Raw genomic sequence first — 14,749 nt, 5'->3', positions numbered from 1 at the left:
GTGACAGTGCCCTTGTCTGTTTGCAGGGTGTGGTGTTTTGTGCAGCTTGTTGTCCAGACTCTCCATTTCTCTACTGTTTCGGAGGTCAGAAGGGAGGTCTACGCATGTGGGACATCAGCAGCATCTCTGCAGGTAATGGCTGGCACTGATCACCTCTGCTTTCTAGCACCTCACCTGCATAAACTGAGAACGATTGTGCAGAATGTTCTTACTCAATCAATCAGACAAAGATTTGAAGGTTATTTCTGCAACTGGGGGATCAGTGACAATGTGACATTATTTTAAATAGTCAGTGTGTGTAGAGAGAGGTTAAGAAATGTGTAGGGTTGTTGCAACACTGAATCTTTTACCACAGATAGTGATTTAGGCAGAGGTTGCTGTTTGTTTGAAGGTGAATTTGTAGAATTAGTTGAATTGGGGGAAGACATGAGTGTAGGTGAATGGCGAGGTCACAGTTCAATTGTCCCAGCAGAGAGGCAGCACAAACACAGTAGACTGAATGGACATCTATTACATCATAAACTTTGGCTGAATAGATCATTTTATTAAGAAGTAGCAAACATTTTAAAATCTTGGTGGGTATTGCTGGTCTTATTGCCCATCACTACCAGCTCTTGGTGAGCTGCTGCAGTCCTTGGGGTATAGCGACACCCACAATGTTGTTAAAAAGTTCCATGTTTTTGACCCAACGACTGAGAAGGAGCAGTAATATATTTCCAAGTCAGGATGACGTGTGGGGCTTAGGAGGGAACTTGCAGGGGTTGGTGTCTCATAGAGTATACTCGGGATGTTTATTTGATATTTTTGGTAACAGATGAGGTAACCTCCTTCAGCTGGGACTGGTGTTGGTACTAAATACGATAAAGCAGTTTATAAAGCAGAGGAGTCAGTAACCAGAGGATTTAAGGTAACCAGCACAAAAAAAGCACTGAATAATAACTTATTTATTGGTGCCGGTTGTGACCTGGAATGTGGTGTTCGAAAAGAGCATTGAAGCCGGTTGAATCGTAACTTACAAAAAGGAATTGAATAAATACTCGTGGAGAAATGTTACAGGACTGTGAAGAAAGAGCGATGGTGTGGAATTAAATAGATAATGCTGCCAAATAATCGACACAGGTTCCATGGGCTGAACATCCTTCTGTGCTGAATCATTTAATTATTGTGTGATATTGAATGCAGTGCTTGTTCAGTTGACTGTGATTGGAAGGATGTTGCATTGTCACTATTGTGTGTGAAACAGTTCCTTCACAGTGTAATGTCTTTGAAAACTTGAGCATTTTGATTGCTATGTGTGAGAGTTTGGATATTATTCAAGGACAATTCCAGATTCCCCCAGAATTTTAGATTTTAGACATTGAACATTGAAATGCAGAGAGCAGCTGATGCTCTGTACTAATGCTGTGCTGATATGTTCACTGTAATTTGGAAGGTAGTTGTATTTATGTTCGTACAAAGGCTATCTTATCCTATCCAATAGTTTATCCAGCCTCATGTTAGTCTTGGCTTTAGTTGGCAGCACTCTGGCTTCTGTGTTTGGTCCTTCTCAAGAATGGGCACCCTCAGGTGGCAGAATGTTCCTCTTCACTTCAATAAAAGCAGAATATTGTGGATGCTGGCAATTGGTTCTAAAACCAGCGTATTCTGGAGAGAATCAGCAGACCTGGCAACATCTGTGTGGAGAGAAACTGAGTTCACATTTTGAGTTCGATATGACCCATCTTCAGAGTTTTGTTTGTTGAGCTGAGTGGCTCTTTAGGCTGTTTTAGAGGACAATTAAGAGTCAGTCACATTGCTGAGAATCTGGAGTCACATCTAGGCTAGATCAGGTAAGGATGGCAAATTTCCTTCCCTAAAGGACATTATTGTATCAGTTGAATTTTTTTCTTACAGTCTAAAGAATTAGAACAAGTTCTTTTTTACATGCAGAATGTAATGAATTCAGATTCCATCATCGTGGGATTTCAATCCTTGTCCCTGGATCATAAGCCTGCAGCTCTGGATTACTAGTCCAGTGATATTACCACTACACACTGTCTCTCCCTTACTTATAGCATGGGCTACCTTGAAGAACTTCCAGAATAGAATTTTGTGACCTTATCACACTGCTGCCATATCATATCTGCTTTCTTTGTTTGTAAGCCTTGCTAAGTTTGTGGAAAGTGTTTGTTTGTTCCCATACCTACAGATGCTCTGACGTTCAGTTCCTAATTTCTTTGTTTGTGTTACAATGTTGACTTCTAGTGAACACGGCCTTTGGATCTCGTGAAAGATTGCAGGTAGCTACACCCTGGAGGTCAACAGTCACTGGCTCTGTGACTAGCAGCACGACAGAAAGTGTCATGGAATCATAGGCTGAAGAAGACAGTCAGCTCCCTACAACCTCCCAGTGTCTCTGATCAAATAGCATTGATCATTTCAAGGAAAGACGATGCCAACTGATTCTTTTTAATATCTTATTACATTATATAAAATTACTGAGCAGGTATCCTGTCTCATTTGTGTAATAAATTGAATGTTGCTTCTAGTTGTGCAGTTTATTTTTGTGGCTTCCCATTATTGGATCTAATTGTAAGATGGTTGCACAAAGGTTTGTAAAGAATCTCTGATCCATGGGGAGTTACCATCAGTGTAAATAGAACTCCATTCACTGACAGTGGACACAAACTGGTTAAAAGCAAATTACTGCAGATGCTGGAATCTGAAACCAAAAGAGAAAATGCTGGAAATTCTCAGCAGGTCTGGTAGCATATGTAAGGAGAGAAAAGAGCTGATGTTTAGAGTCTAACTGACCCTTTGTCAAAGCTGGTCAGAGCTTTAACAAAGGGTCAGTTAGACTCGAAACGTCAGCTCTTTTCTCTCCTTACAGATGCTGCCAGACCTGCTGAGATTTTCCAGCATTTTCTCTTTTGGACACAAACTGGTTTCCCAGTTTGATGTATTGAGAGGGAATACATTCAGGGTTGGTATGGTTAGTACATTACCATCATATCCACACCTTTATAATCACATTTTACATTTTTCTTCTTGAAAAAATCAGCAGGGACAGTGGAGATTATTGTTTCAAAGAAAATGGACAGTTGAGAAGCTCAGGGAGGCGAAGGGCATTGGTAAAGTGAAGGCACCTGATGTTACAGTATCCGCTTATTGAATGAGCAACGTATGCAATGCCATTGTGTCCTGCCTCTCTGTTTAATCCTATACATTATTTCTTTCCAGATGACTCTGTTTTGGATGTCTTGATTAAACCAGTCTTCTCCACACGTTTAGGCATTGCATTCCAGATCCTCGCCACTTGCTGCATGAAGTTTATTCTTCCTGTCACTTTCAATCCTTTACTAATTTGTTGTTGAGACATTTGCTGGACTGAGGTGGGGGGTGGGGGGAGCCTGACTAAATGGACTGTTCGTTCATATAGCCAGCACAGACATAATGGACTGTATGGCTTCCTGTATTTGTATCGTTTAAGGAGACTGGGTCTGCATGAGCTTTAAGAATGGAGGGAGACCTCATTGAAACTTACTAAATTCTTACAGTGTGAATATAGAGAAACTGTTTTGCCCTGGACAGTGTGTCTAACACCAGGGTATACAATCTGAACAAAAGGGATAGGCTACTTAAAACTGAAGAAAGAAAGAATTACTTCACTCAGGGGTGATTGGAAATATCTACCATAGAGAGAGCTGTGAAGGCTCAATCATTGAGCATGTTCAAGACAGCTGGGTAGATTTCTAGATATTTAAAACATCAAGGGTTATGGAGATAGTGTGGAAAACGATGTTGAGATTGATGATCAACAGTGATTTAATTGAAAGTCTGAAAAAGCTCAATGGGATGTAAGGCTATTCCTGATTCTGTTGCTGTTTCGTCCAGAAATACCTCAGGCATGTAACAAAACCCTAGGAGGAGAACTCTAGAGAACCTCTAGAGTTGAACCGCAGTAATAGAAAAAGGCCATTCAGCCTATCAAGTCTGCCCTGCTATTCAGTACTGTCATGGCTGGTCAAACTCTTCAATGCATTTTAGCCACCCCATCCCATAACCCTGTACACCATTGGTAATCAGAAATCTATCAATCTCTGCCTTAAACTTTCTCAAAAACAACCCTGATAGGAAATTCTAAGGATTCACAAGCCTATGACAAAATAAATTCTGCTAATCTCAGATCCAAATGGCTCCCCCTCCTGGTTCTTGCTCCTGGTTCTACAATCCCCAACAAGAGGAAACATTTTATGCTGTCTAACTCCTTACGTATGTTGGAGGTTTCAGTGAGAGCACCTCTATTTCTTGGAGATTGCAGGCCCTGGTTTACTGTGTGTGTGATGGCAACAGAGCTGCTTTAACATTGTAAAATTTCCCAAAGAATCTCGGGTATGTTGTAGAACTAAACTTGACAGGGGTGACGTGGGGTAATTGGTGCAGCTGACAAACTGGGAAGGTTGTGGGGAGATTTTCAGAGCTTAGGACCCAGGCATCTGAAAGTCTACCCAGCAATTGAGCTATTCAAATTAAGAAACTGAAAATGACATATTAACTGATATTTTGGCAGAATGGCTGACTGGAATTCATTTCAGACATGGTGATTGAGGTGGGGGGGTGTTGCTGACAAAGCAACTTACAAATGAATGGCATCAAGATGACAAATAAGAGGGAGCTAAGGATAGATCCTTGTGGACACTTCAGTAATGATGCAGGAGTGGGAAGTGAAGCATCACAAATGATTCTCGGGCCATCCCTGGAGAGTTGAGAATGGGAACAAGTGCATGAAATCCCAGCCGTCTCATCCACAGTGATAAGGAGGTCTGTGTGTTCTTTGTACCTTGTACATGGTGAAGTGGATACGCCAGGTCGAAACATTTAAGAAATGGCTTGCAGAAAATAAGCTTACAGTTGTCTTTAGATTGTAGAGTGATCTATGGGTTGCAGGTGTACACATAGAGTATGTTTTATGTTTAGGAAGTGTGTTGTGAGGCACAGGTCCAGTAGTTTGAGTATGCAGTCTTTGTTGATAGGTTCAACGTCCTGTTGTCTGTTCTGTATGTCCAGCAGGTTGACTTTTGTTTCTCTGGCTAGGGTTTTGTCAAACCTACAAAGACTGCATACTCAAACTACTGGACCTGTGCCTCACAACACACTTCACATTCAACAACCAAATATATAAACAAATCAACGGCACATCCATGGGCTCACCCATCTCTGGACTCATAGCAGAAGTGGTAATGCAAAGATTAGAACAAAAAGTCTTACCGCAAATTCAACCCAAACTCTGGGTCAGATATGTGGATGAACACCTTTGTAATCATTAAAAACACAGAAATAGCGAACACACATCGGATCATCAACGCCACACTCTCAGGAATCCGATTCACTAGAGAGGAAGAAAAGGACAAAACCAATGTAGTGTGCAAAATCCCATGCAAGGACTGCACAAAACACTACATAAGACAAACAGGAAGACAGCTAACGATCCGCATCCATGAACACCAACTAGCCACGAAACGACACGACCAGGTATCCTTAGTAGCCACACACGCAGATGACAAGCAACATGAATTCGACTGGGACAACACTACTATTATAGGACAAGCCAAACCGAAAACAGCCAGGGAATTCCTAGAGGCATGGCATTCATCCACAAACTCCATCAACAAACACATCGACCTCGACCCAATATACCAACCACTACAGCAGATAGGACAAGCCAAACAGAACAGCCAGGGAATTCCTAGAGGCATGGCACTCATCCACAGATTCAATCAATAAGCACATCGACCTGGACCCAATATACCGACCACTGCAATGGACAGCTGGGACTGACAACCGGAGGCGGCAGATTCAAACCACAACAAATGCCTGAGGAAAGATCACAGAAGCGCTTCACGGGAGGCTCCCAAGCACTGAGAAAGCAGTGTTAACGTTTCCCAGAAACATTAACTCTGATTTCTCTGTAAAGATAAAGCTCAGCAGGTCTGGCAGTATCAGCAATTTCTGTTTCTGATTTACAGCACCTGCAGATTTTATTCCCGGGTTTTTAAATAACAAGCTGCGTTGGTTCTTCTAGTAATAACAGCATTGATCTTTCCTGCCATCAGCTGCACTGATCTTGTTTGCAGCAACTGCATTGGCTTTTATCGTAATAATTACATTGGACCTTCCCTTGACAACTGCATTGATCCTTCCGAGAACATGCTGCACTAGTCCTGCCCATAATAAACTGCACTGCTCGTTCCTGTAACAACAGCTGTGCTCCTTTCTATAACTACATTGGTCCCCTGCTGCACTGGTGTGCTTACAGCAGCTGCATGTTTCCTAAACCAATTGAGTTAATCCCTTCTGCAGAATGCTGCTTTGGTCCTTCCTCGTCATGCTGGACCTCCTTCTAACAAGTGTGAGTCCATCCACTGACGCAACGATGAGATAAATACGCACATTGTTGATAAAATAATGAGCGGGTTACGTTTTAATTCATTCAAAATCTAACATCAAAGGTCATAAACAAGCAATGGTTGACCAACACTTCCCATTTGCTACGGTTACTATGGCAAGTATTTTCGAGCAATGAACTCGGATAAGTCTGCAGTTCGAGGTGAGAGTTGGAACCTGAAAATCTCATGGAAATTTTCAAGGTAACTGTGAACTCCGGGCGTTGGGCGCTTGTTCAATCACTGACTTCCAGTTACACCCGGAAACATTGTCGCGACTTGCCTGCTGGTATTACCCTGTATTCAACAAGAATGTGAAACATTCCCTGCCACAATAAGGGTTCATTCCCAGCCAGGATGCAAGATACAATCGCAGCAGCAGCAGTGTTTTTTTTTCTGATCATTTAACACTGAAATGTAAATGGGTAATTATATTCCCGTTGGGTGACAGACTTGGGTACTGGGGAGTGCGAGGTGTTGCTTAAAAAATGGGGATAAAACAGTTTTTAAAATTTCTGCATTGCTTGATCTCAGTTAGCTCTTAAACATAAACCGGGGTGTGTAAGAATGGCATCACAGTGGATTTCAGGCGGTCATTCGTGTTTGAGGAATTATCACTTAGGTACAAGGAGATCCCATAACCAACGGTGATAAATGATCTGAATCAGATACTGTCGTGCTTGAATGAAAGATGATCCGGGAGGTGCAGCCAAATGAGATTGAACAGTGGACCGAGTGGCCTATTCCGTGCCCTTAATTCATAACTTTGTATGTTTATAGCAACCACAGAGGTGGTCGTTTTGTCACATGGAGTCTGTGACAGCTGGGGGCAGAGAAAGCCCACCAGTGTCACTCTCAGCTCCTTTTGAAACCATTCACACTCATCAGCAGGGAGTTCCATTAAGCAGTGACTGCACAAGGAAATTCTTTCTCACAGCTGACTCCCACCCCACAATCAACACACACCCCCTTTTTCCTTGTCTACCTTTGCCAAACCTTTTGCTGTCTTGGCCACCTCAATTAGGCCTCTTCAGTAGCTCCATCAAGGAGGAGTAGTGACCTGGAAAACATTGGAGCTTCCACACTCACCCGAGAAGATGGTGAACTGGCAGTTCAGGCCCAGCAGTAGAACTGGGAGCTATGACGTTGGCAAGGATGCTCCCAGGGACCAGTCACATTTCCTGCATCACAGCCAGAGAAGACCATCTACTTAAATTACTGATAGCCTCTCAACACATACTGTCACATTCATACCTCCTCCCAACTCCATGCTTATAAGCATCCCTGATTTTCAACCTTTCACCTTTGGCAGCCCCCGCCTTCAGTTGTTTGTGTCCTAAGCTCTTCCAAATTCCCAATGCCTTACTCTCCTCCTTTAAAATAGTCTTTAATTCCACCTCTTTGCTCACTGTTCACCAATACTAATATCTCCTTCTGTGACTTGGCATCAGAACTGGATAACTCACATGAAGCAAGTCATAGGGGTTTCACTAAAGGCTATAAAGTTGTTTTACAATTTGTAGAAATACAATCAGCCCATGTAGCACAAAGGGCAGCACGGTGGCACAGTGGTTAGCCCTGCCACCTCACAGCGCCTGAGACCTGAGTTCAATTCCAGCCTGTGTGGAGTTTGCACATTCTCCCTGTGTCTGCGTGGATTTCATCCGGGTGCTCCAGTTTCCTCCCACAATCCAAAAAAAATTTACATGTTAGGTGAATTGGCCATGCTAAATTGTCTGTAGTGTTAGGTCAAGGGGTAAATGTAGGGGAATGGGACTAGGTGGGTTGTGCTTCGGAGGGTTGGTGTGGACTTGTTGGACCTAAGGGCCTGTTTCCACACTGTAAGTAATGTAACTAATGCACCTAACATTATGGGCAATTTAGCATGGCCAATTTACCTGACCTGCACATCTTTGAAGTGCGGGAAGAAACCGGAGCACCTGGAGGAACCCCATGCAGACACGGGGAGAATGTGCAAATTCCACACAGACAGTCGCCTGAGGCTGGAATTGAACCTGGGACCCTGCTCCTGTGAGGCAGCAGTGCTAACCACTGAGCCACCGTGGATTATTGGGAGAATAACTCAAAATCAATTCCTCAGCCACGTCTTTTTGTTGCGTAATTGCACAGATGTCAATAAAACACTTTACAGTCAGCTAGGTGGCATCATTACAAGGATGCCTGCCTTGAAGAAGTTTTCCTCCTCTCTCTACAAGAATCTCAGGGAGTCCCTCTCCCACTGCAACTCCCCACCCTCCTCTAGCTTATCTCTCCACGCTTCAGGCTCTCTGCCTTTATTCCTGATAAAGGGCTTTTGCCCGAAACGTCCATTTGGTGCTCGTCGGATGCTGCCTGAATTGCTGTGCTCTTCCAGCACCACTGATCCAGCATCATTACATGTGACACTCTACTATGGAGACTCTATCTTACTTTCAGTCATTCAGGTGACATAATAATCCAAGTCCATATAGCAGATTAAAGAGGCTCTTGTGATGCAGTGGTAGTGTGACCTTTGAAATGGGATCAAGTCCTACTGATTCTAGCAGTGCACCATAACATCTCTGAACATATTGATTAAAAATGCCTATAAGCTAGGCTGTATATGTGAGTGTGATATTAGCATCCAAAGTCAGTTGTTAATAAACTTCTACCCTACTCAACATGAACCCAAATTGTGGTGTTGGTTGCATAGGCTAACGTATAGATAATCATAATGCCATAAGACATGGAAGCAGAATTAGCCCATCAAGTCTGCTCTGCCATTTGATCATGACTGATATGTTTCTCAACTCCATTCTCCCGCCTTCTCCCAATAATCCACGGTGGCTCAGTGGTTAGCACTGCTGCCTCACAGGAGCAGGGTCCCAGGTTCAATTCCAGCCTCGGGTGACTGTCTGTGTGGAGTTTGCACATTCTCCCCGTGTCTGCGTGGGTTTCCTCCCACACTTCAAAGATGTGCAGGTCAGGTAAATTGGCCATGCTAAATTGCCCATGCTAAATTGCCCATAATGTTAGGTGCATTAGTCAGGGGTAAATGTAGGGGAATGGGTCTGGGTGGGTTGCTTTTCGGAGGGTCGGTGTGGACTTGTTGGGCTGAAGGGCCTTTTTCCACAGTGTAGGAAATCTAATCCAAACCCTTGATCCCCTTACCAATCAACAGCCTCTTAAATACACTCAATAACTTAGCCACGACAGTCCTCTGCAGCAATAAGTTCCATAGACTAACCACCATCTGCTGAAGACATTCCTCTTCATCTCAGTTTTAAAGGGTTGTCCCTTCAACCTGAGGCTGTACCCATGGATCCTAGTCTCTCCTACTAATGGAAACATCTCCTGTATGTCCAATGCTCTTTGTATGCTGCAGTCAGATCTCCCCTCATCCTTCTACACTCTAGTGAGTACAGAACCAAAGTCCTCAACTGCTCCCCATCTGACAAACCCTTCATCCTTGGAATCACCCCTGTAAACCTCCTTTGGAACTCCTCCATTGGCAGCACATCCTTCCTTAGATACAGGGCCCAAAACTGCTCACAATATTCCAAATACAGTCTGACCAGAGACTTATAGAGCCTCAGCAGTATATCTCCACTCTTATATTCTAGCCCCTTTGAAATGAATGCTAACACTGCATGTTAACCTTAAGAGAATCCTGAACTAGGACTCCTAAGTGCCTTTGCACTTCACATTTCCAAAGCCTTTTCTCTGAAGAAAATATTCTATGCCTCTATTCTCCCTAACAAAGTGCATAACTGCACAAGACCCCTCCATTGTATTCCATCTCCCATTTCTTTGCCTACTCACCTACCTTGCCCAAATCCTTCTGCAGCTTCCCCACTTCCTCAGCACTACTTGTCCCTCCACCTATCTTTGTGTCACCTGCAAGCTTATGAACAATGTTCCTTTGTCCAGATTCTTAATGTATAATGTGAGTAGTTGTGGACATCCACTGCCATTCTGAAAAGATGCTTTTATCCCCACTCTGTATGTTATGCCAGTCAGCATAATATAGTTAATATAGAAACCCTTATTGAACCTCCCCTCAGGCTGGTACAAGCAGTCCCTGTTTTTTTTGTCAGGCTGTCCTAATGACTTTCATTCACCCGTTTCCTGGAAACGTCTGAGTAGTTGGCACTGGGAACTGAACTTGTGTGCAGAGTCATAATTTGAAGAAACCAGTGTTGGACTGGGGTGGACAAAGTTAAAAATCACACAACCCCAGGTTATAGTCCAACAGGCTTATTTGGAAGCACTAGCTTTCGGAGGACTGCTACTTCAGGTGTTTGTGAAGCAGGACCATAAGAGACAGAATTTATAGCAAAAGACTATAATGTCATGCAACTGAAATGATAAACCGAGATTAAGTCATCTTTTAGAATGGGTTTGCTCATTTCAAACCCCAGAATTTCTTTTCAGTGACATTCTCAAGATAACTTCAGGTTTTCCATCAAAAGATGCCATCTCAGCTCAGGCAATGCATTAAAGGTGTGAGGTTAAAGTCTGTCTCTGTTCAAATCTTGAATGCAAACTCTAGATACATACACCCAAAGCACCAAGTCAAATGCTGATATGAGCCGGTGGTGTTCGATATGTTGAGTTGTGGACTGAATGGTCTCCTCTTTGACTTCAGTTTGTGATTCCCTTTGCTCTGGCTCTGCTGCTGCGGTTCGAGTTTGGGTTACCAGAAACACGTCCGAATCCAACGAGGGCATTGCTCCGAGTTTTGCCGATTATCGTTCTCATAGCTGCAGTGCAGGAGAGACACCGTGGAAACGAATTCTCCCTCCTCCTGTCTGCAGGGCTCAGCTTCTCGGCTGCAGGTGAGACACGCCACATGGTGGCAGCTGGTAATGAACGCTCTAGTTACAGCTCAAGAGGCAAACACAGATCACGGGCCTGGAGACTCTATTACCAAGTATCAAGGTGTGAGAGTACAGGTTAATTGGGGGTTGGTTTGGGCTGGACACCTGGCTTGTAATGCACATGAACAACGTGAGTTCGATTCCTGCAGGATTCTCCTTACCCTCTATCCTGAGGCATGCTGACCCTCACCTTAAACCATCACTAGTTTTCTCTCTCTTATAAGTGAGCAGCCCTGTGATCTGGCAAGACCCTGGAGACATTACCCGTCTACAGGTTCATTACCCTCTCCTACGAACAAGCCTCCATCTCTCCCGTCCTACATCCCAAAATCTCATGTGTTTCCCTCACTGAACCATACGCTGAAGGTTTGGCTTTAGAGACTCACCAATATTTTCACAAGGGGAGCAAGGTAGCTACAAAGAAGGCCATTTTGCCTATTGTACCTATGACAGCATTTTGGCAGAAGGGAGCTGATCTGATTTGATTGCAGTATCTTTGTATTTAAAAGTGTCATTGATAGTGTCTGTGTTTCCAAGATTTAAATCTTCCGTCAAAGTCGCAGATCTTAGGAAATTTAATGCCCAATACATTTTCACTGTTCATTCCGCTGTATCATGAGATTCCATCAAGCCCACTCAATTACCCAAAGGTTTTGTTATCTGGTTTGCCTGTAATAGGAACAAATCCCATTATTGTTCCAATTTTAACTGAAAAGACTTTGAGTAATGACTCAAACATGAACTGATCATTTTTTGATTTGCCAAAATAATTAGAGCTCAGATCAGAGGATTCAACCTCCAGTGGGGTGGTGCACAGAAATTGTGCACAGAATCCAGGCTGATATTTCTAATGTTGTGCTGCTGAAGGGTCAGTGCTGAGCAAGTGCTGCATTGTCGGAGGGTCAGTACTGAAAAAGCGCTGAACTGTCAGAGGGTCAGTACTGAGGAAGTGCTGCACTGTTGGAGGGTCAGTACTGAGGGAGGGCCGCACTGTTGGAGGGTCAGTACTGAGGGAGTGCCACACTGTTGGAGGGTCAGTACTGAGGATGTGCCGCACTGTTGGAGGGTCAGTACTGAGGGAGTGCCGCACTGTTGGAGGGTCAGTACGGAGGGAGTGCCTCACTGTTGGAGGGTCAGTACTGAGGGAGTACCATATTGTTGGAGGGTCAGTACTGAGGGAGTGCCGCACTGTTGGAGGGTCAGTACTGAGGGAGTGCCGCACTGTTGGAGGGTCAGTACTGAGGGAGTTCCGCTCTGTTGGAGGATCAGTACTGAGGAAGTGCCACACTGTTGGAGGATCAGTACTGAGGGAGTGCCGCACTGTTGGAGGGTCAGTGCTGAGGGAGCACCGCACTGATAGAGAGTCAGAACTGAGGGAGTGCTGCACTGTTGGAGGGTCAGTACTGAGGGAATGCTGCATTGTTGGAGGGTTAGTGCTGAGGGAGCACCGCACTGATAGAGAATCAGTACTGAGGGAGTGCTGCACTGTTGGAGGGTCAGTACTGAGGGAATGCTGCACTGATAGAGAGTCAGTACTGAGGGAGTGCTGCATTGACAGAGAGTCAGTACTGAGGGAGTGCTGAATTGATAGAGGGTCAGTGCTGAGGGAGCATCAGACAGTCAGAAGCTAGGACGGGGGAATGCTGCAGTGTTGAAGGGTCAGTACTGAGGAATCTGCAAATCGTTGGAGTATCACAACTGAGGAAACCCTTTATTGTCAGAGAGTGAGGAATGAACAGTGCTAAACAATTTGAAGTTAGATACTGAGAAAGCACTATACTCTCAGTGGGGAAGTACTAAAGGATGAACAAATGCTGGCCTAGCCAGTAATGCCCACATCTGTGAATTAATAACAAAGAATAAAGTGCGGCACAGTGGCACAGTGGTTAGCACTGCTGCCTCGCAGCGCTAGAGACCTGGGTTCAATTCCAGCCTCAGGCGACTCTCTGTGTGGAGTTTGCACGTTCTCCCCGTGTCTGCGTGGGCACCCTCCGGGTGCTCTGGTTTCCTCCCACCATCCAAAAAAAAATGTGCAGATTAGGTGAATTGGCCACGCTAAATTGCCCGTAGTGTTAGGTGAAGGGATAAATGTGGGAGAATGGGTGGGTTACGCTTCGGCGGGTCAGTGTGGACTTGTTGGGCCGAAGGGCCTGTTTCCACACTGCAAGTAATCTAATCTAAGAGGACTGAGAGACCATTACAATCTCAGAGGGATACAATCAACATTTAATATCTATCCCCACGCAACTGAGCATCTTGGCTGGGCTGGTGATTAAAAGTCAATTACATTGCTATGACAATTACATTGCTTAAGAAAGAATGACAGATTTCTCTCCCTAAAGGGTGAAGATGAGTTCTACACTTACCATTAGTTTATTGGTCCAGATGTATTTAATTCATTACTAGCTCCCTAGCTGGTGTTGAGACTTCAAACTCTGATTTCTGGACCTATACTATAAGCTTCTGGGTGACTGGTTGCATATTGTAATCATAGTCCAAGGTACCCAACTCTGGGAGCTTGCTGCACACAAACTCACTGATGCTCCTTCCACATTCACAACAGTGACTCCACAGCAACGGCCTTCCTTGATTGTAAAGCACTTTGGAATGTCTTGGTGACAGGGGCTACATAATTGCAAGTCTTTCTATAACAGGGTCAAATCAAATGAGCCATTTTGAGTGACTGAATGGTGTTGCAATGCTTGATGGTAATTCTGTTGTGGCTCAGCTGGTCACAGTGTTATCCTTGACTCACAAACATAGGACCTTAAGTCCCACTCCAGAGCTAGCAGCATAAACCTCACGCTGTGCTGAAGGAATGCTGCACTGTTTGTGGAATCCTTTTCTAATGAGATAATAAATGGAGATCCTGCCCATGCATTTAGATAAATGTGAGGTGCTGCATTTTGGAAAAGCAAATCAGAGCAGGACTTATACACTTGATGGTAAGGTCCTGGGGAGTGTTGGTGAACAGAGACCTTGGAGTGCAGGTTCATTGTTCCTTGAAAGTAGAATTGCAGGTAGATAGGATAGTGAAGGCGGTGTTTGGTATGCTTTCCTTTATTGGTCAGTGTATTGAGTGTAGGATTTGGGAGGTCATGTTAGGCCACTTTGGAGTACAGAGGAATCTTGATTATCCGCATACCAATTATCCGAAAATCGGATTATCTGAAGGAGATCTCGAGGTTCTGATGGAAACATTACATCAAAAACTGGTTTCCAACAGTAATCGCGTCTTTTGTTTATAGTGATTAAACAGACACCGTCTCCAAATGACTGACTGCCCGCCCTCTCTCTGTCCCCACACTTTCCCTGGAGTTCCCCGGATAATCTCTCCAACATTGTCGCGCACAGGGCAAAGGTAGAACCTGGCAAAAAGTTGCAGTAAAAAGTTGTGTGTGTGGCTGCGTATGTGTGTGTCTGTCTGTGTGTGTGTGTGTGTGTGTGTGTAGCTGTGTGTGTGTGTGT

General features: G+C 44.2%; 2 protein-coding genes across 2 annotated transcripts in view; both read left to right on the top strand.

Annotated features, from left to right (window-relative positions):
- Nucleotides 1–2,527, top strand: part of pwp1 (PWP1 homolog, endonuclein) — a 56,372-nt gene extending 53,845 nt beyond the window's left edge. Inside the window, exons 14-15 of the mRNA XM_043709852.1 lie at nt 27–132; nt 2,245–2,527. Coding sequence (XP_043565787.1) covers nt 27–132; nt 2,245–2,354 — 216 coding nt within the window. The 3' untranslated portion in view covers nt 2,355–2,527. The remainder of the gene's footprint in view (nt 1–26; nt 133–2,244) is intronic.
- Nucleotides 2,528–6,517: 3,990 nt separating this feature from the next.
- The window catches only part of LOC122559399 (lysoplasmalogenase-like protein TMEM86A), a 10,507-nt gene continuing 2,275 nt past the window's right edge, over nt 6,518–14,749 (top strand). Inside the window, exons 1-2 of the mRNA XM_043708847.1 lie at nt 6,518–6,626; nt 11,050–11,239. Of these exons, the coding sequence (XP_043564782.1) occupies nt 6,612–6,626; nt 11,050–11,239 (205 nt within the window). The 5' untranslated portion in view covers nt 6,518–6,611. The remainder of the gene's footprint in view (nt 6,627–11,049; nt 11,240–14,749) is intronic.

The sequence above is a fragment of the Chiloscyllium plagiosum genome, chromosome 19 (assembly GCF_004010195.1).
Source record: "Chiloscyllium plagiosum isolate BGI_BamShark_2017 chromosome 19, ASM401019v2, whole genome shotgun sequence".
Classification (NCBI taxonomy): Eukaryota; Metazoa; Chordata; class Chondrichthyes; order Orectolobiformes; family Hemiscylliidae; genus Chiloscyllium; species Chiloscyllium plagiosum.
Note: the sequence above shows the minus strand (reverse complement) of the source record. Positions and strands in the feature narration are given on the sequence as shown.